This window comes from Ciconia boyciana, chromosome 1 (genome assembly GCF_034638445.1).
Source record: "Ciconia boyciana chromosome 1, ASM3463844v1, whole genome shotgun sequence".
Lineage (NCBI taxonomy): Eukaryota > Metazoa > Chordata > Aves > Ciconiiformes > Ciconiidae > Ciconia > Ciconia boyciana.
In genome coordinates this window covers 196876655-196899539 of record NC_132934.1, presented here as the reverse complement: position 1 = coordinate 196899539, position 22885 = coordinate 196876655, and the positions used below count along the sequence as shown (strand labels likewise).

The 22885-nt window shown below is 42.5% G+C and overlaps 1 protein-coding gene across 1 annotated transcript in view; it reads right to left on the bottom strand.

Moving 5' to 3' along the window:
• FLT1 (fms related receptor tyrosine kinase 1) overlaps positions 1-22885 on the bottom strand; it is a 112950-nt gene that overhangs the window by 52209 nt on the left and 37856 nt on the right. The window contains exons 9-11 of the mRNA XM_072857314.1: positions 21808-21977; positions 21247-21406; positions 5786-5900 (exon numbers count right to left, since the gene is read on the bottom strand). Of these exons, the coding sequence (XP_072713415.1) occupies positions 5786-5900; positions 21247-21406; positions 21808-21977 (445 nt within the window). The remainder of the gene's footprint in view (positions 1-5785; positions 5901-21246; positions 21407-21807; positions 21978-22885) is intronic.

Sequence of the window (22885 nt, the reverse complement as noted above, 5' to 3'; positions counted from 1 at the left end):
CTGATGAGGAAAAGACTGGGGGGAAAAGAAAGTGCAAAGCAACTGGCATGATAGTTGTGCTTGGAGTCAGGATGGGACAGTCCTTCCCCCGGAGGGTCTGCTTGAATTTCTCTTGTCTCAAAGTAGCTTAGATAGATAGATAGATAGACAGATAGACAGATAGATAGATAGATAGATAGATAGATAGATAGAGGATTCCCACTGCTTCAGCTGATGGCAGAGAAGCAAGAGGAGGTTTCAGAAAATGCTTGGTAACTTGACTCTTTCCGGACTCCCAGGTGGCCTCTGCAGACACAGGCATAAACATGCTCCATCCAGAGACTGCTGTGCTAACTTCTCTAAACAGCCCATACATTTAAAAAACAAAATACTGTACTTTCAGCATTGAGCAGGTTAGTGCAGGTTTGCCAAGTACTGTTGATTCCCTCCTAGTTATGCTTTTAAGAAAATGTATTTGTTAAAAAAATGGGAAAGAAATGAAAATACGCTCTCCTCACCCCCTTGGATTTATCTTTGGCTAAAGGAATATTATTTAGGAAGACCCATGTTGAAATATTGGCAGCACACCATTGGATTGTTCTGCTTATGCCAAAGACATATGATCTGCATGCCTCGCGCGTTGGCGAGGAGCATCAGTGCAAAACATCTGGGCAACATGCTTCACCTTCAGGACCGCCACAGAAGAAACACCAAGATATCTCCAATAGCATGACATGAACACATGCAGGAGGGCACCCCCTTCCCCCTGGGGCAGACAGGCAAGTCACTGCTGTTAGCAAGCAGAGCTGCAGTTTCTCTCTACATCATATGTTGTCCAGCTTGAACAGGCCCTGAGACTCAACGCACCCAGGTGACTTGCAAGACGACGCTACAGACAGCTATACCACAGGCACCCCCTGCCCTCCGTCCCAGGGCCATAGGTAGACTGAGGCAGCGCTCGATTCACGCCCCCCGCGCTCACCGAGGGAGGGGATCGATTTCAGGAGCTGGAGGGACCTGCAGCTTGGCAGAGGCAGGTGCCAAGTTCTGCTAGTTTCAGTCTCACCAAGGGCTCGGCTCAGCTGGCACCTCCCAGCAATCTGTCTGTTTAAAAGTGTTGACAGTGATTCTAGTAGCGCTCAGGAAGGCCCCAAGGGAAGTGGCAATGTGTTGAAAGAGAGGCAAGCTATGCTCCCACTGCTACCTTTAGCCTGGCTTCCTAGGAAGATCACACTGTCTGTCTGTCCATCTGTCTGCCAGCCTGTCCATCTGTCTGCCAGTATCCTCTCCTCCCCCACATCCTCAGTAATTTTTTAACTCTTTGCCCAATTTCAACCAAAATTGAAAGACAACTCAAAGCTCATAAGATCTTATGCATTTCATGAAAACCAGCCATTGGGTAGAGGAGAAAAATTAAAATGAGTGTTGTTGTAGTGAGCTAAACAGCTTTCTCTTCTGCTTTGGGCTCCAGATGGCCAATCAGCACAGATGTGCTGGCCCAGCAGACTGGCAGGGGACAGAACAGACACAACACATGCCTCCTCGTCTCATCAGTAACGAGAGGACATGGAAGAGAGCTAGAAGTTTAGGGCTTGGCATAGAAGATGCAGGAGAGATGGGCCCATCCTATTTTGCATGGTCACACCTTACCAGTCATGCCCAAAAAGGATTGACTCTTCTGACTATCTAGCACTCCACCTTTATGTTGGATGGTCACAGTTTTTAATACTACTCACAATCAGCACATGTCAGGTTGACCCACCATTGCCAGCCAAACCAGAGATGGACAAGGGAGAGCCTAGGTTTGGTCTTGCAGAATCCTGTTACAGGGTTATTACTTTCCATTTTCCCTGAAGTCAAGCAGCTTTGTCACTCACAAGGGATGGGACCACTAAAAACTTGTGTCAGTAAGGTATTTATGCAGTGGAAAACAAGGCCATACATATATACACACACACACACACATATATATATACACACATATATACACATATGAATGATAAACCTCAACTTCATGCATTACTATTCTTTATACACAGTTCCTGGAGGCATGCACTGTGACACAGACCCAGCCTTCATGGTACCTGTTATTGTCAGTGGGACCCCAACGTTTGCTAGCAGCAGAGGGATGGGGCAGTCAGGGACCTTCTGTTCCATTTCAGGTTCTCAAGAATGTGGCTCTAGTAGGTTATTTCAAAAAACAAGGGGGTTTTGTCCCACTCCCTCCAACTTTTCCCTGTACTCAACTGTCGTCCTGTCTACTGTCTCCTTCCCTTGGTTTTATCATCCTTTCTTCTTGGCCAACAGTTTCTACTCTCTCTCATCTGAACTCGCCTTCTTAGCGCTCTTCTGTGCATTCTCCATCCCAGGATCTTTGTTCACCTTCCCTGCAGCTCCCTGGTTGTTGTATCCCTGTACAAGGAGTACCAACTCCTTCTTTCAAAGCTGTTGATAAACCAGTGTGTGCCTGCACACACAGTAGAGAACATATACCCAATATGTATGCACTGATACCAATGAATACACCAGCTCTTTGTACCTCATTATTGCAGATCATTCACAGATTGACATTTTAATGAACACTGATCATGCTAAGAATGATAATAATCAGCATTAGCCCTGAGTTATACATAGCAGTTAGCTTTAGCTGGGAACACTGAGAAGTGATGTTTTTTAGCAGCTGAATGACAGGAGAGTGTCTGTGACCTGTTTACACGATAAGCCTAAGAATAGCCCAACTTTGTAGGAAGTCATTGAAATGTCCAACAAAATGAGAATTAAAACTTTGGGTGGGGGAATCAAATCACTTCCAGGGTTGTCTTATGATTAAGCATTATGACTTACGTTACAAAGTTCTTCCATTATAGCACTCGAGTTTCTCAACGTCCTTTTAGAGAGGCTTCAACGGAAATGTTACTAAAGCACTGTTGTTGTCACGGTTTCTCTGTCACCAGCAGAATAATGTAGCACAGGCTTCCTGCATTACTTTAACCATACAGACACAGGGTTTGAGGTTTTTCTAACTTTAAAAACATACTTGTGGCTACCTCGATAACCACAGACAAACAAACAAACAATCAACCTACCACAGCGAAAAGCCAGACTGGAGGGACTCAGATGTTGCACATACAGGAAACGGGTGGAACTGGCACAATGTCTTTAAGCAAGGTGAAAACAGCTACCTTGGTTGCTAAAAGAAACCTTTTGACCATTCCTTGTTCATCTCTTCCCTTGATTATAATAATCTCATCCTGTGGTCACCCCCATTTCTCCTTTCATGCTAACCCAAATGTGCAACTTTTTGAGTTTCTTCATCCATTTCCTACTGCTTTGTCTCCTATGTCTTTGTTGTTTCCATTGAGCTTTGAGATTGTTTTTACCATGCATGCTATGCTTGGATGTGGAAGTGGGGTAGACACTCTGTTTAGACAGCAGGAATCCATTGATGTGGAAGTGCCTCAGAGAGCTCTTCATAGCTGTTTGCAGTAGCAGAACTGCTCACAGTAGCAGTCCCTCAGAGCCAGACACTTGTGATGACGTGCTGCATTCAGGGAGCTCAGTGCCATTAACAGTCTTACAATATCCCAGCAGATGAGGAAGGGTTTTGTCTGAACTGTGTCCCTTTGAGTTTGCTCTGGGAGACCGAGAATGTCTCTTGGACTGCAAAGAGTGAAAAGCTACAGACTCCCACGGAAAAAAAAAATCCTGGATGCTCTAGAGCAGCTGTCTGTGCACAAATCATGCAAGTCACAACTTGGCCAGGAACCGAGGCTTAGAGAGCATTTTCTACTTACAATAGCAATCCAGCTGGGCTTGAAAAGCTATCAAAGAGCAGCAGAAATTAAGAAAACTTAGAAATGCTGTGAAAAAGTGGAGCAAAGAGATTTTTTCACTAACCTCCTCTTCCCCATAGGGACCAGGAGAAATAAAGCAATGCAAGATAGACCTTTCTTAGATTAACTAAACAGCATGAAGACAAGGAATACCAAGGAGGACCACTAAATTTCACTGCAAAACTTTCCATGTAACACATGCAGAGACCATGCCTTGGTTCATTTCTGGGCACATTTTTAAAAAAGGGCTGCTTGCCAAAGACTTCAAACAAAACCTGCAATTCTGCTGCAAGGACCCATTATTAGCATCTTCCTCCAGGGAGGAATTTATTTGCTGTTGACTGGAAGTTGCTTTGACATTTCAGCCACTCCTCTTCCGCTGTCTCCAAAATGCATGGCACACAAGGAGAATGAGGTCTGGTCATTAGACAGCTCCTTCTGTACCCTGTGAGCAGGTAAGACTTCAACTATAGCATGGCTAGATTCCTTCTGGAAAATAACTGGTTCTCATCATCTTTTGTTCATCGTTCATCATTCCCCCTTTGGAATAGACTCTGTGTTCCTCTGCCTGAAATGATTTTCCTTTCCTCCTTCAAATCCCTCCTTGTGTCTCATTTTTCATGTGCTTTCCTATGATAGTCTCCCCTAGGAAGCTGTTTGCTCCCATCTTTGCCTTGATCTTTAAGCACGTAGAGGTGGCCAGCTAAATAGAGCAAATGCCTCACTGGGATCCAGCCCTTTCCCATGCGCTGGAACGGTGCCACAAACACCTGTGGTACTTTCTACATAATACAACAGCAGGAGAAAATGCAGTCCCTGGCCTGATTCTTGGCTGCACGCAAAGCCCTATTTATTCTGCTGTCCGTGAAAGGGCCCTAACATGAGAGTAATTACAGTTTATATCCATTTTTACATGCAGAAGACTGAAGGCAGCCATCAAGGAAAGGAGACCTATATCCCTGGTGTCCTTAGAATTACAAAAAGTATTTCAGTGTCCTTAGAAATGACAGGCCTAGAATAAGGTAGGTTTTAAAATTGATAATCTCTTCAGCCATTACTGCCACAAACCAAACTAGTCTGTGAAACCAGATGCTGTGACAGTGGCATGGCATTGTGCATCTTTGCCTGAGCTCCTCCATAGTGCAGGCTACCCAAGCACACCAAATTAGTCCCATGGCTAACCCAGGGAAGTGCAGTTGATCTAAGGCATCCTTTAGATAAACATCTTTATTTGAAGGTTTTAACCAATGGAGAATCCTCCATGCCCCTTGGCAAGCTAATCTCATTGGCTTTTTCTCCCGCATTAGACACCAACAGACAACAGGCCTACTTGTCCTTCAGAAGTGCCTGCATCTCCCCATGATCCATAATGGGATGCTTGACTTGGACGAGACACAACATTTAGACCGTTAATGTAGCTGGGATGAATCCCACCATACTGTCTCTGACTGAGATCTCTCTCAAACTTTGCTTCTGTAACCTGGATTCATTTGGCCCTTTAAATTTTTTATTGCAAGAAAAAACGTGGTCACCTAATAATCTAGGACCACATCTGTGAATAAACTCTCTAATGAGAGTAAATTGTTTAATTATCATAGGAAAAAACAACAGGAAATCGTGCAATGTCACAAAATGAAGCAAAGATGGCCTGGAACCCTGCCCCTGTGCTCCTGAGGTGCCCCAAGATACTACAGACCAGCTCTAAGAAAGCAGCTCTAAGAAAGTGGGTGAATCCCACTGATACATTCTCCTGGCATGTCACTTACCGTAATATGACTGCATGCAGAAATAAGTACATCTCTACACCTCAGCAGATAAATACCAAGTGTGGAAGTTATTTGCATGTATGCAGCTCTTCAAATCTGAACAATAGAAAAATACTGGCTTCTTCACTGTTGCCTTGAAAGCATCTTACAGTGCCTTTTCAACACACTTTGTCACACAGAAGGGTTATCTGCTCCTAGGAATCATACCTTATTTTTGCCCTCTATTACAGCCGTTCGCTCAGTGATGCTCTGGATCCTGTTTCCTATGTTGCTGCCAGCTTTCAGGATGAAAGATCCTTCAGTAGAAGAGCAAAAGCCATGCCTGAAGACAACAAAAATTGAAGTTTTATTGATTTAGTGATAGACTGAAACATTCAACACATAAGACAAAACTATTCTTCTGGAAACAGTGATCAGTCAGGGAAACTGCAGGTGCTGTGATGACCAGGCAAGTGTAGTTACTTTTCATAAAATCTTGAGGTTTGGAGCCTGATGATTGAATCCACTTCCACAGCCCCTCCTTGAATATTAGCTCTCTGGAGTCAGTGTTAACATTTAACCCACTGTGGACTGGGAGGTCAGAATTTACAATCTGAGCCTAATTATAGGGCTGTGCAAGACCAATATCCCATTTCCAATGCTCCTGTTTTCAGCCGCTGTCATGGTTCAGGCTTGGCTTCAAACATGAGTTCATATTATTTTCAGCATTAAATTCAAGACAAGTTATATTTGTTTCAAGATCCATTCCCTAATGTATTGGATGCCGTTTCACTATTGTAGGTTCTTTTTGTTACCATGAAAAATGATGCAAGTTCTCATTTCTGAGTGTTTTCTTCAGTTCAGTTTACAAAATGGCAAAATATCAATACTGGGATTCCATGAGTACAAGACATACGGTAAAAATAACCATAATCCTGCAAATTCACAAAACGAAGTTAAACAAAACTATACCTAATTGCCAAAGGGATTTAAATGTTCATTTAATCTGAAAAAATCAAAGTCATGTTAATGAATGGAAATCTCAGAGAAAAAATGTTTTTGCCTTACACAACAAATTGGCTTCTAATCAGAACATTCAGGTGTGGTCATGGTAGAACTAATTTGTTTCCCAAAGCCTAATTTGGTACACATGGAAATAAACACATTGGAATGCTTCTTAAATGCTGTCTGTCCCTATTCTTCTTTGAGGATATCTAGTTTTGCTTTTCATCCAAAATTTACTGGTTGCTTGTTCAATTCCAGCTTCAACAGCAGAGCTTAACCCTTCGGCAGGGTCAAGCTCTTTCAAATACGATATGTTCCTTTGATCTTCCATGGATTTGAAAGATAACGACTGTAGTATCTGTAATCAAATAGTTCTGACATGTATATCAGTTGTTTGGAGAAATGACCTTTAAAGCCCAGCGACTGGATAATGGCATGTGATGCAATCCTGACCAAAGAATGAGGTTCATTTCCCTTCAGCTAAGTGTGCAACTTGCTTAAACTTTGTGTTGTTTATAATATCAATGGTACACTAACTTTACATGCTTGTTTTTAATTGTGCAGCTTTGCGTCAAACTGGCCAGTGTCTTAGCAGATATTACAGCTTAAAGAAATGATGATATGTAAACTAACTTGGGCTGTAATAATTAGCACAGATATATCGTCTGCCCAGATTTCTTAACATGCATTGAGAGGCTCAGTGAGCTGAAAAAGCCAAAAAACAGGAGCAGGCCATGGTCATTCATGCATGGAGAGAGGACACAGAGCAATAGCATGGCAGGAAAGCCCTATCTACACAAACATTTCTTCCAGACTCTAGTTTAAAAGCCCACTTCTAATACATAATTGTTGAGGCCAGGGTGGATGAAAGACAGATGCATTAAGAGAGTTGATGAATTCAGATGGGAAAAAATGGTTAAAATTGTTCAGAAAGGTAGATGCCATTTACTTTGCACATTTAATGCTTTAAGAAGTCTGGTTCTGTAAGAAGACTAGAATACAGAAGACATGATCATGTTGCTAAGCTGATAACATTTCCATGCCATAGCAGATATCAGAACTTATTTCATGATGCCAGTACTGTAGGCACACAAACAGGCAGTATCAAAGGCACATCCTCGTGACTGGGTATTTGGGCAATCTCTGTATAGGAAGACCGAGACCCCAAAATCTCATTTCATCCATACTAAAAAATAATTTTTTAAATTTTCATCCTTTTAAACAGATGGAAACCAGTATCTTTCCTCACAGAATTAATTTATGTTTCTTTGTTACAGTGCTGAAAATTTGTGCTCCTTACTATAAAAGACCTTACAGAGACACATATTTTGGTAAAGGACAGAAAGAAGGTACAATGCACATTCAGAAACTGCTTGTGCTGCTGTGAAAGCCATCTCCAATCTCCTTTCTTGCAGCTCTGGAGCCTCCATGTTTAGTTATTATTATACTCTTCCTCATAATTCCTTGAAAAAGACTTAAAGTCTTTTTAAATAAAATATATTTAGGTTGCAATGTCTCAGGGATGAGGACAGTGTTACGTCTTTGTTAATGCTTAGCACAATGGGGTGCTGAATACTCATTAATACCATAATACAAACCACCATCATAATTACAATAACATCACAATAACAAGAAAAACACATGTAAATCACTAGATGAAATGTTAGCCCTGGAGGCACATATGTGAACTCTACTGACTTCACATATCATACTATCTCCAAACTGTCGATTACAACGTTAACGCGATTATAGTAGAAAATCGAATACACTTCATAGCTGTTGTCCACGGTTTTAATAAAAAAGGAGTCACAATCAAGCTGAGAATACATTATCCAACAGACCACGGTACACAGCGGGAGATGTGAGCCCTGTCGTACATGCCGCTTTGGCTCCACGGTCTGCTGGATCAGCAAACGTTTACAAAACAGTTGCAGCGCGGCTGCCAGGCAAAGTCTAGGACAAGACTCAGACTCATCCCTTTGGATGCAGAACCAGATGCTTTCCCTCCTCAGCTGCCAAATGCTCTCACTTTCACCTCAAATACACTAACACAGCTTAGGGACAGAGAACACGAGCCACCTCCAGCCTCCTGAGCTGGTTACTCTGGTTAGTACCCGGTCATCCTTCCTCTTGCTGCTGCCAGTGGTGCCCCGTGAAGCCACTGCTTAAGCCAGCAGCGTCAGGTAGAGCTGGGGAAGGGACAAGTGGGAGTAATTAAGAGCCCTGCCTCCTAACCTGACTTCAGCTCCTAACAGCAGGCATTTTGTAACAGAAAGAGAAAAGGCTCTGCTGAACTTAGATGTAGTCATCAAACCAAATGTTCGTGATAAGTACAGATGCTTGGAAAGAAAGAGAAAACAATGAAAATATAAAAATTTACACTGGCTGGGACCAAAATACACAATCATCTTCCCGTTAATTCAACTGATGTTTCGTTGCGTGTGTCCTCAGATAACATCAGCTACATATTTTGATGCTTTGTAAAGAAATTACAAGTTACTTCAAACTATCCACCCAGTAAAATAGCAAGGGTGTCCTGTTTGTAGCAAGAACTGCCTGTGTTTGCAGGGAAATCCCACTGAATTTTGGATATCTGAATCTTAATCCAGACATCTCCGGAGCGCATGAATTCCTGAAATGTTTTGTTGCGGGATGAGCCTCATTGCTTTGCATCTTCAGGAAAGCTTACAGCAGGGTTACCGCCAGGTTAATGAAAAAGCACACGGTGTGCACAGAAATTGATAAACAAGCTAGTATCTGCCAGCACATTTCTAAGCACTTCTTACACCTGTTTCCCCGCAGATCCTTTCACGTTCCTACTTTGTGGGTGCAACTATGCACGTGTAGAGATCCTCTAGAATAAATGCTAAGGGGATGTGTGTACAAATGTATATTCATAAACTTTATGCAATCTCAGAGCAAGGCAATCAGACTCTGCTGTCTTAGTTGAGCACTGGGAGAAGCAGAGCAATCAGGTTTCTCATCCCCTAAGTAGTTTTTTCCATGTGCCTGCGTGCGTGCTCGCATGCGCGTTGCCTGTGTGCATGCACACACACACCTGCACACACAGGCACGCTTCATCCTTTGTGTCGAGAGCCTGAGAAATAGGCTATTCCTTTGTACAAACAGAAGCTGTTAATGCTCCTGCAGGTTTCGACAGAAGCCCAGCATGGGGGGAAGGAGGGGTGAGAGCAGCTCTGCTGGTGCTGGGGGAAGCCGGCAGCACGCACTGCCTGCCCGGCTGCCTGCAGCGCGGGCGAGCTCCGCCAGCAGACCTGCTCGCACCCTTAGCTTTGGGAATTCACGCTTCTTTGGAAGGGCTGGGGGAAGGTTTATGCAACCAGAAGTAAGTTCAGCTTTATAAAAGGTCTGTGGTGTGCAGAGCTGGCACCGGTGGGGGCCCTAGAGAAGTGGTCTGGGGGAGGGGAGCCAGCCTGCTTCTCAAGAATACATCAAGCCCTTGAGGAAGCAGAGTGTGCCATGTTTGAAGATGCAAAGATAATCACAGTGCTGGGAACCGTCTTGTGTAGCGGAGGAAGCCAAACAACAAGAGGAAAGCAGCATATGCTCCTGATTTCGCACAGGAAGCTAGCAGCACCTCCTGCCAAAGTGAGATAAGAAAACTCCCATGGCCTATTCTGGACAAGGCCATGGTTATCACCCTTAGCTTCACACTGTCCTCACTCTGCTCCACAGCCTGCTCCCTTTCCTAATGAGTTTCAGAGCCCTCACCTCTACTAGCATACAGCATGCCAAGCACAATAGCGTGGTATATTTATAACTATTGACAGGGAAAAGTTTCCAGGGTAAGAGTGTACTTCGTGTCATCTTGATGTATTTCACTGAAATCAAACTACAAACCAGCTCCAAGCTAAAGTCCTGCCTATAAACTCCAGGTCTCAGAACAGAAGTGGTTTTGTTGTCACCCCAGTGATTTATAGCTGAGCGTAGGAGCTGAGGTAAAGGATTTGTCTACTTATTCACAGGACAGATTGGACTGTCTGTATGATAGACAGTCCTAAATGAAAGCCCTAGACACAGCTTATGTCCAGACACATCTTCTTCCACATCCTGGAGACAGTTCTGCAATTTGCAGTTCAAGTAGTACAGTGACAAATACCAGCAGAAGAGCCTTGATCCCCATATCAGTTGGAAAAATACTCATCTTCTGTCTTCTCATCTTCTCAGCCCCTCCCTCCCAAGCCCTCCTGTGTGATGCCAGAGGCCATCACAATCTTTTGCTCCTGTAACATCCCATTCAATTCTACAAGCATTCCTCTTGGCAAAGCCACTGGCAGCCTCAATCACACTCTTGTTCACTTAAGTAGTATTTGGCAATTGCACCAGCACTAGGAGCAAGAGAGTGCCATCCTGTCGTTGATGGTGACCATTTTTGAGAGTGATTAATGGCAGGCACAATATTTTTCTCAGCATCTATCCTTTTTTTAAGACAGCAATCAATTCCTAGCGGCACAGGGGCAAAGTTATTACAAATTCAAGTTGGGCTGACTCACGTCTTTCAAGAGGTGGTGGTGACGACGCTAACTTTAAGACAGGAACTCTGGAAATTCCTGGAATTGTAAAGACTATATAGGAACTGTTTTCCACTTGGAAGTTATAAAAAAAATCTGAATGACATGGGCCTCGCCTGCTCTGCACCTTGGCATCCAGTGCTGTGCAATTGGTAGTGCGAGGCTGGCGTAGCCACGTGTCCTGGGGAATATTGAGTCAATTTGAGGCAGGAAACAGAGAGGAAAAATAGTAGCAGGGAGCATGTACACGTTGTGAAATGTGCTTAACAGGGGTGGAGGGGGAGAATGTGTGCAAGCTTTGGCTTAACACTATAATGCACTTGTCCATTAAGGAGCTGTGGTCCAAGCTGTGGTTCCCGCTCTAGGACAAAAATAATCAGTTAGAGGTCGGAATGCCGGCCCCACCACATTCAGTGGCAAAGCTGAAGCCAGCTGGGAGTTCATCCCAAGCACCTTCCCCAATACACACACACACAGAGTACATGGGTTAGTGGGGCTAGGAGGAAATCTTCTACAAATAGTAGGAGTTGGATACAGCTTACATCATATAGTGTAGTTTGTTTATTTATATTTATTTAGGAGCTTAGCAAGGAATGTCAAACAAGAAGGCCTGGTGAGAGTGGTGCAGGTTCCTCCTCTGCATGTCTCATTCTTCAGCCCCTCGCCTCTCTGCTCTCACTGTCACTGGTCCCTACTGCTACCTACTGCAGCGTCACCAACGCTTGCCCATCAAGAACAGATGGAATATCACCAGCCCATCTCACTTCAGACACGCTCACGACTCCCAGAAAACAGCAACTCTCCATCACCACTTCTCACCGTTGGTCTCCAGAGTGGGAGTGGATTTGCGACCTAGTACACTGGACACCAATAGCTGTGCTGAAAAGTTATTCACTGCTGAGCTGCAGGGTGGCTGCAGGATTTCTGTGGCCTCAATGCATTAGGCTGGGTTGGGGCCCTGGTGCACTGCTCAGTTGCCAGAGTGCCGATTGAGTACTTTTCTGTTTTGTAGGATGCTCTGTGTCCCCATTGAGGGGGATACTTAGAGGGAAAGCACATTCTCTAGGGGAGATCCCCAACGTCCTGAATGCCTCAATGCTCCCGGTGAGCATCTTTGAAAACAGTAGGGTATATGGCATTCATGGTCTTGTTGCACATCACCATGGCTCTACGGAAAAAGAAAGTGTTTGACAGCTGTGCACTGCCTTTCCTGCTATTATCTACAGGCAACCAGATAAATGGATAGTGTTTCCCTTTCACAGTCATCCTTTCCAAACATTATGGCTTGCCCTGAACTACCCCAGTATGCTATGACAGAAAGCTGATTGATCTGAACTATCTCAAACAAAGCAACAAGATCAACAGCAGTCTTACCTATCCCACCTTTCAACCCTTCATCAGCCCATGCTCACCTTTCCACAGGAAAAAAAAAAAAAAAAAAGTCACTTCTACATCTGCACACCTGAGCACCGTGCAACACCAGCTATTCACAACAAAAAATGCAAATGCCTGAGGCTGAGGTTCACCAAAAAACATATTTTGCTTCCAACTTCTTTGCCAGTACTTAAGACCCCTGGCCATCAGGGAACATAACAGCATTTGAAAGTAATTTTTCAGTTTTTTGCACATCCTGAGTTGACCTGAAATTTTCTCACCTTGAGTTGGTTATCAGATAAATATCTTTTGCTTCTTGACCCTCTGTTTCCTGCTTCACACTGCTTAACATTCTTCATGGATACAGAATACCATCACATTTCAGCCAATCCTTCCTTCCTTCCTTCTTGTCCGCCTCCTTTCCCTCCTTTTCCAGACTGTAATCACTCTCATCTCCCATGCAGTCACTGTGACTCAGCCTCCACTTTCTCTCTCTGAGAGTGCCAACCATGTTCTCCGCAGAGGAGCTGAATGTTGGCTGGAACTACAAACTTATCAGTCAAAGCATGAGGTTTCTACAAGCACCTAGAACTTCTTGTTGGGAAGAAGTTTTATTTTAATAGTCTGTGTTGTACTGAAAGGAAGAGGTGTTTTCTGATTTGGCTGAGCAGTCAGAAACCTAAAGAGAAAGACCATGAAACCTCTACATGCAATGTCCATTCCTACTCTCTGTTTCTTCTATTTCCAAATAAGCTCCCTATATGTAAAGTCCAAGATACTGTTCAGATCCTTCCGGCATAAGTTATTTTCCATACACAAGTCACTCCTAACAGCTCACTTGACTTCTAGACATAACCTCACATCTATACCCTTCCAAGATCCAGGTATTCCCAACACCTTCCTTCTCATAATGCTGAAATTCCCTTCCTTTTCTTTGCTGTCCTGACTGAATACTCTCAGCTCTAGAAAAGACTAATTCTTCACTAATCTCTTTATGCAGTCCTTAATATTCCCTGTCTTGCTGACAAGCTGGAAGCACAACTAACACCCTTTCCATTTTCCAGTGGTCAGCGGAGGAGATGAAAGAGCTATTGCTGCACTGAGATTGTGTTTTTCAAGACGGTTTGTTTTCAGCTTCACTGCAAGTAGGGGTCTGAGAGCAACTGTGGGCTGACTGGAGCGAGGGACTGGAAGTGCAGGCAGAAAACAAGGAAAGGATGAGAAAGAATGGAGGGAAACATTTTTAAGGAGAGAGGGGAGTTGATTAGAGGGAAAACAGGAAGAGAAAATACTGACAGACATGGATATAAGACCAAGGATCCATCTACCCCATATCCTGTCTCAACAATGACCATAAGCAGATGGTTGGGGATGAGTAAGAGCAGGGCTTACTTCAGATACTTCCTCCTAATACTCCCCCAGTCACTAATTATCATCAGCTCAAGAGCTTCCCACGATGGAGACCATTTCTACGCTTCACTGGATTTCTCTTCTAAGACTTTGTGCAAACTTTTCAAACCCCCAAAATCCTCTGGCAAGTAGTTTCACAGATCTGCTACCCACTGCATGAAGAGCCATCTCCTTTTCCTGTTCTGAATTGCACTCCTCCAGGCTTCATTTAATGGCCCCTACTTCCTGAACTGGAAAAGACATACACAACTGATCCTCAGACATCTGTGTCCTTCACAAGTCTGTAGGTGTCTATTGTGTAGCCCCCCAAGTCACCTTTTTTTCGGACTGCAGAGCCTTGACCTCCCTCCTCACTCGTCCCTCACACATTCCTCTCATTCTCTGAAATTCCTTTGATCCTTTTTGTTGCCCCTCCTGGTGTGCCTCCCAGTTTGGCTGCATCCTTTGAGATGAAAGGATCAGAAATGCTCATAGTATAAAAGATGTTGGTAATTTATGGATTTATGTGCAGTTATCATGGTGTTCTCTATTTTGTTCTTTTTTTCTTTCCCAGTAATTCCTAACACTTGATTTGCTTTTTGAGCTGCTCATGATTGTGATCGCTTTCACAAACCTGTGTATCACAACGCTCAGATCTCTCTTTGTGGTAGTAATGATCAGCCAACAGCCTTTTTACATGTACAGCCTTTTTACACTTACATTTTACATGTGAAAGTCAGATTGTTTTTTCCTATGTACATCATGCATACTTATCTTCAGTGAATTTCATCTGCCACTTCATCACTCAAATACCCAGATTCATACCGTTCTGCATTTCTTCGCCATCAGCCCTCATCCTTACAAATCTGAATAACTTAGTATCATCAGCAAACTCTGTCACCTCCTTACCACCTTTTCCAGGTTATTTCTGAACATGTTGACAAGTACAGACCCCAGCACTGGCTCCTGAAAAACTTCACTGGTCGCCTCCCTATGCTGCAAGAACTGGCTGTTCCCTCTTAACCTCTGTTTTCTATTTTTTAACCGAATATTTTTTTATGAGCATGATCTTACCTCATATGCCATGTCTGTTCAAAGCTTCTGCAAAGGCTTTTTGAAAGGCGTACACATAAAAGGAAAAAGGATACTAACTAAAGTTTGTATATTTTTGTAAAAGGTGTACTCGACCCAGTAATAGTACTCCATTCATAATCACTCACAAGCACACACAGGCTTTGACCTGGTGCCTTCCTCTGGCCAAGAGCCCCTGCTAGCGCAGGAGCAGGTTTCTGGCTATGGGCTGGGACGTCCCACTGGCTCGGACGCTGCCAGCGTGCGGGGCCTCGCTCACGACGTGCAGTCCCCACGTACAGCCTGCCCCACGCTTTAGTTTCTATGCGCTGGGCCACAGTGAGTAAAAGATCAAGCAATAACGTCCAACCGCCTGCATGATCCTTATGTTCTTCCCCTTAAGACTGGGTGTCAGACCATCCCTAGTAAAGCCAAGAGACCACCCTGTGAAGGCAACAAGAGGAAAAAAGAAACTTGGAAAAAAAACAAGGAACAGCAAGTGAAAAAAAGATAGGAGAGCGAGGGTTAAAAGTATGATACTAAGCAGAGCACTCCTGACCACCTGGCTGTTACTGTAGTCTTTATGTTTTAGGTTTGATCAATGACCAATTAAAAAAATTAGTTGGGCAACATAATGCATTTTGGTTTAAAACATTTTGGAAATAGACTTGGAAAACTTTAAATTGAAGTTATTTGAAAACTAGCAATACTGAAATTTGAAAACTTAAGCTAAGTTAGTTCAGCTAAGACCCATAGTGAAACCATTTACAGCTTGCAGAATAAACTCATCAGTGCATTCACTGTGTTACCCTGAGGACAGACTGGGGCAAACTGTACCCAGCATGCATTTGTCAAGCTTATTTATCCACATATATATGCCAGGTCTGATTCATATGGCATTTTGTAAGTAAAATATTTAAAAAATATTTTAAAAATTCCAAAATACTGACTGAGGACAGTAGCATACAGTCCTACTAGCTGTTGTCAGAGGATTGACTTTTAGCTCACAGTAGAAGTGCAGAATGGGATGCTTCAGCACATTGCTTGTTGAGGCTGAAGCAGATCAGATGCTATTTCACTTTTCTCTTGCTTTTGGCTTCAAATTCTCTGCAAGTCCACCCTGCTGCAATGTACATTCATGTCCGTTCCACTGCATTCTTTGAAAGACATGTGAAGAACATAGGGTCTGATTTTTACCTATGCTAATCTACTTCCCCAACCATAGCAAAATAAGGGAATAGCTAGCATATTTTTTCATGTACCCATTTTAAGTACCTTTACATTAGTAGACCACTGTAAGAGGATTTTCTTGTAATAGAGTGGAAGGCACAACGGCCACCAGCCATATCCTCAGACAGTGTGAATTTAGAGCTGAGGATCTGGCCACATGTCAAACTAAACAAAGGCATTTTTGAACTACCTGTTTATTAATGGCATCTGACCTACTTTTACCAGCTCTAAGGACTCAGACTTCCCCTTCCCGAAAATAGAAGGTGGCATGGGGAACAAAAACAGTCGCTGTGGACAAACTAATGGGCATCAATGTTTGCAGACATCCAACAATTAAATTTGGGTGGTTCAGTACATTTCTAATTAAGTACAATTAACATTTGTTCTTTACTTGTTCATTTTACATACCTCACTGATGTTCCAAATCTGGTTTCCCCTGATAATCTATCCGAGCACATCCTAATGATTCTGCCTTTCAATCCCTTATTAATACACTGACATAAACAATGCAGAAATGCAATTAGACTGCTATGCACACATGGCCTGCCTCCTCTTTCACTGAAGCTGGTGGGAGTCTGGCCATGCACTTTCATTATGGTAGTTTCAGGCTTTCTACATTTCTGCAGAAGTTTCAAGGAAAACCTACAGTTGTGGCCTCGCTGAGATCCACGACATGATCCTCTTCCTCCCTGTGTAGTGCTGGAGAGCTATTCCTATAGAAAATCATTCACGTGACCCTACCTTCACACTGCAGACAAGCCTCGAAGGGAGGTAATATTCCCTTCGCATCGCGCTGTCCTAAACCAGTAGTGATTCCACTGAGGAGCATGGACCCACATCGGAGCGTTACAAACATCGTGCTTTCCCGAGATTGGCTCTTTGGCAGCAGTACCTGCTTAGGCATTGCTGCACAGCCCCTGGTCCCTGCTGCCCATTTCTGTCCTCAACTTCAGGTATTCAGCCCCTTCATTCCCAATCCCACCTTTCGGGTGGTTTTACCACCAAGAAGAGTTCATATCCTGACACTATAGTCAAGGGGGCAGAGAATCAGGTACCAGTTTTTCCAATGACTTTGTTTTTGGAGGCATCTCCACAATACTGTTATGTTTCTCTCTCCCTCATGCACACACACAGATTAAAAAACAAAAGCCAAAAAAATGCAGACTGATGTGACAGCAGGATTGTAAAATAATAATCTGATATTTGGTTTGAGGCTAAACAAAACTGATAGCTCAAGGAGAGAGGGAGGCAGCAAGGTGGTGGGACAGTTGGAACAGCCAAGGTAAAATTTCAGTGTTACATCTGTTTGCAGTTTCTCAAGGGCTGATCGGTCAAACCTTGGGCAGAGCACAATGAAAATCTCTCTTGAACTGCCCACATGGAAATGTCCAGAGAGAGAAACTGCCCCCAAATGACACTGCACAACCGAGGAAACCAGTGCTTCCACTGAGCAATATCAGTATCCCACACGCCTTTCTTGGCAATCTCTGCCAGACCAGTTTAAGATAAACACAAATCTGCTGGAGAGATTCAGGTCAAGAACCATTAACATCAAGCACGTTCCCAGTGTGCAGACTCTCGTTCTGCAGCCTCAGAGCTGATGAGCTTTAGGTGGAGCCCAGCCTGGCTGGCTCCGGAGACCCTCGGCAAGCCCTGCCGCTGGCTGCCTCTCTGCTGACAACCCAACCTAAGCAAAAAGGAGGCCAGAAAAAACAACTCCAGGGTGGTAGGAAAGAGGCCAAGGAGGCTGATGGACACTGTGGGACAAGTGTCTCACAAGCTGTCTTCTGCTATATCCACGGAGCAACTGGGGGCTGCCCAGCCTGGGAATGTATGTGTCTGCTACAGAGCAGCAGAGTAAGCTGGAGTAAGATAGCACTGGAAAAGAAGTTTCTCGGTCATTTAAGAAAGACTGATCTTAATTTTTTAAATTGCATTTTATTTTAACTCTCATTGCGTCTTCTACTGTCTTTTGCCTGCCATCTCTGAATTTACTAGCTCCGCATAAGCCTTAAAAAAAACCCAAAACATTACTTTTTGCCCCATACAGTTTTTCTTGACTCTTCCAATGTTGACCCCAGCAAGGAAACATAGAAGAGAATCTTTCCACCTATCCATCTAGTTAGCTAGCTAGCTAACAAAAGGTTATTTAATAGCAACAGAGTTAGTTTAAGCAAAGTAGTTTTAACAGAAAATAAAGAACAAGGAATTTTGATGACTTTGATCTCTCTACATTCCAAAAAGTCAAATTTGTTAGGCAATTCTACAGTTTGTTGGTTTTGGTTTTGTTTTGGTTTTGTTTTTTTTTTTAAATTTGCTACCAGTAAACTATGGAAACTGTTTAATTTGGCTGGCCTCCTGTTACTGGCCTGAATGATGTAGAGAGGAGAGTTATGCAAATTGATTGTATTAATCACAAAGCATTAAAATATATCTTCATTTTATTTAAAAGCAATGGAATCCCCTGAGGTATTTTTAGATTTTTGAAACAGAAATACTGTCTGAAACAGAAATTGAAAGAAGCAGCCAGATAACCTAATGGTTTCTATTAAGGAGCCCATAGGCAACAGTCCTTCAAAAATCAAATCATCTGATTTATGCACTACACGTAATTCCTCAGCTTGCAGTGATAGTACTCAAGTGTTGTAAAGTTAAGCACATATACAAATCTTGAAGCAAACAGATCTGTGCACTGCAAGGTCTTTGAAGCAACAGCATCTTTTTACTCAGAGTGCGCGCTCTGTCCCGTGGCATAGGACTCAAACTTGATGAGAATCCTTACTGCCACACACTGAATAATGGTAACCTGTGGGGCTTTATCAACTTAAGGTACAAGGTACATCTGTGCACAGAAACAGGCACCACTTGAGCACAAACAGAGTAATATTTTACCCTTGGAAACCTAACATTGGGCAGGTAAATCCAAAGAAATGCTGTAATGGCAGAATAAGATACATTTTATCTGCTGCACAAGGCACACACAACTTAAATCTGTTGTTTAGGCAAACCTCCCCTCACACAAAGAGTAAAGTATAGTGAAATAAGTGGGATTAAAGGGTTCTCCAGTTCTTCAGGGAGAACACCTGAATTGGCACAGACATCAGTCTGAGCAAGGCGTGCCAGCTGCTGAGGTAGTCCACTCTGCTCCCTTCCTGGAGCAGGAGACAAAATGTAATTATTCAGGTATTTCTGCCTTTCTGTGATAGTTAAGTGTCACCATATTATTCAGAGGGAGTCATTCCACTCCTCTTAGGCAAAGCATTAAAAATGGTGCTCTCCAGACTACTTCTTCAATGAGCACTTAAAGGAGAAGGAAGGGGAGGGGGTTAAAGAGAATTGTCACAGAACAATTATGAAGGCAATTTGGAAGCAAGTCTGGAAACAACCTTGTAACAGAGCCAATAGCTGATTCAAATTGTTACATTTCTCCTTTGATCACCTGCTCAAACACACTTCTAATTAGCATTTAATTGAGTCTACAGTTTAGCACATTATTAAACACCTGCTTGCGGATATTAATTTCTATTTCTGATGACACACTCTCCTGTGCTGTAGTGCAGATCTGTGCTTGTTAACAGAAGGAAATACTTGACAATGGACAAACACCACCCCAATTCCCAAAGAACCACCAACTGTTTTATCAGTGCCACACCGTGACTTCAATCCAGAGCGTGCATAGATGTATAAACACTTGGAAGAAACTAAACGACTGAAAATTTTCATACACGCCTTTCACAGGGTTTCTCTACTTAAAAGATGTTGTGATTTCTTTTCTCTTACACCTTGCGCCTATAAGCAAAAATAAATTAATACTCAGAATTTTGCAACTTGTCCTTCAAAGGTAACATAACAGATAGAGGAAAGCAGCCCTCACCTGTCCTCGAAATGGAGAATTTCGGGTTATACCTATTCCAGCAAAAGGAGAGATTGCTAGTGCCACCTCTTGGTGAGAGGGGCACAGAAAGCCACCAATTTGCATAATCCCAAAGCAAGGCATAATTGGAAAAACTATGTGTGCTTCTAGGAAGTGCTGACCACTCTCTCACTGATCACAAAGCACTTACAAGCACCCTTAATTTGAAATAATATGTTTGTCCTATTTAATTGAATGAGATGTCTTGTATCCCTGCAGTTAAGCACGTGCTTAAATGTTTGGCTGGACTGGCGCTAAAACTCAATCCTATGAAAGCGTTAAAGAAGTTAAATCCCATGTAAAATGATTAACTTCTACTGCAACTGAGAAACTGTTGGTTCCCAAACTTTTGTTAGGTTTTTAAATATCTTCCTTGTGCTGTGATCCAAATACCTTGCATGTTTGAACCCTCCAACAGTAGCTTAATGCTAATGCCATTGTGGAGGTTGAGCATTAATCATTAAGATTGTGTCAGATTTCATGATTCGGGAAGAGCTTTGGATAAATGAGTCAACACACAAACTTGTAATTGTAAGAAACAGAGTTCAAAAGAAAGCTTAAATATAAAAGAGGATTAGTTAAGCACCACATCAGCATCAAGTAAGCTTGTATGGTGCCATTTATATTTTACCCTGTTGAAATATCATCTGGAGTACGCTGGGCACGTTTGGCTTGCCGAACTGAATCCATGAGTCAATGTATCATAACAGAGATTTGACCTTCATAACGGAAAAAGTCTTTAAGATTATTTCTGTTGAATTTAAAAAGAAGCCACACAGGGGAATCACTGTGCATGGAGGAAGGCATGGAGGAAAGCATGGAAATCTCCTCCATGAGAAAGCGTGTTAACTTTGCAAGACATTGTCTGCAAGGCTTCCCTCATAAAAATTAAAAAGTAATTACCGCCTCTGGACATTGCATGCATGAATAGTAGTGGACTGTAAATAAACCTAAGTAGCAATACAAAATAACAACTCTGCCCTCCATTTTCAAATAATGATGCAGAAAAAATTGCATTGTGCCTACATGTTTACTAAAAAATACATTGATTAAAAGTATACAAACCCTATAAACTAAGCATTGGTAATGGCAAGCTTTATTCTTGTAAAAAAGTAAATATTTAATTGTAATAGCAAGGGAAGACATGCTAAATAGAAGTAAGGAAGCTGTCCTACCTTGGTTTAGAATGGTTTTGTCTACAGGGATACCACATCCACGTAATTTTAGGCTGAGGAATACCATACACGGTGCATGTCAGCACTTGTTTGCTGCTCAGTAAATACAGATTGGGATCAGGGAATGATGACACGGCATTTTCATATATCTGGGGTTTCACTGTAAAGAGTAAAAATTGGAAAGCAATTAAAACCAGCTCATTTCCAAGGTATTGCATGATCGTGAAAATACTACATTCCTGCAGGGTGAGTAATAAGAAAAATCCCCAGGAGAACAAAGAAAAACAGCCGGCCTAAGTCAAGTCAGATGAGCAGGTAGTAACACATTTAAGTCATCAGAAACAAGTATGTGACCGTGGAAGACAGAAATGCTTCTAATGAAAACCAGTGTCCACGTTCTGATTCCAAGATGGGTCTGTCACTCTGCATATGGGGTTTGGATTCGGGTCCATCAAAGTCAGTAAGAAAACCCACAATGACCTGAATCAATGAAAATCTAGCTCAATGAAAATTCAGCATTTACACGTTCAGGAGAAGCGTGGGAACATGCTGTAAACTTACCATTTACTGTAAGAGTGACTGTAAGATTCTTAGACAAGTTCCACTGCCGTATGCTCAATATTATAGTGTAGTTTCCAGCATCTTCCTCAGCAACATCCTTGATGATTAACGAATAGTCTTTAACCATGTACCGGGCACACTTTTCAGCAGCAGGTAGCCCATCTTTTAACCTGTTTAAAGAATTCCAGAAATCAAAATTTTGAAAAATAAGGTTGCTTAAACTGCCTGCATTATTTCATTTCACAACATTTCTCAATCTTTGGGCAAGGATTGAATTTACAGTCTCAGATTCTGTTTGCCAGAGGCTTATCCTTCCCTTACAAATAAGATTGCTGATATTTATAAAGCATTTTGGAGAATACCATTCTATATATTAAAATTGATAAGGATCTAACAGGGCTCTATAGTATTTGAGAGTTGCTGAAAATTGCAAATCTGTCTCTGAAGATCCCAGTTTTCCATGCTTGTGCCGCCATTTAGTCTAGAAGACAACCATTTCGGCTAACAGTCATTCACACAAATAAAGTTTGCATCATCCAGCACTGACCATTTCTTTATGACCTCAGAATACATCCTGGGACAAAGTATTACAGTAGCCTAAGCACAGCTGTGATTTTAGGAAGAGGAAGAGTAAGTAGATTAGATAAACACTTAAGAATCAGATATCCTGCTATCAAGTGAGTGTTTTTAAAGATAACAGAAAATCAACATAGAAAGTACTAACTGTTGCTCACACACAGATTCCTGAAGAAGCAGAACATTTTTCTTCAAAGTCTAAAATACAGCATAAAGCACATTTTGGTAGGTTGTTGTATGAAGGCTGACAACATTAGTAGAAGTGTGCAACAGAGTTTCACGATAATGATGGACTTGATTAAAATGATTCACAGGTTTTAGTAAGTATTTACAGAAAACTCTAACACTTATTGGAGGAGCACTAAAAATTGGATCTAAGGACTATGGATTTAGGCATTTCACTGTACCTGTATTTTACAGAACCACAAAATAGTTGAGGCTGAAAGGGCCTCTGAAGATTGCCTAGTCCAACCCCCTGGTCAAAGCAAGGTCAGCAGGTCGC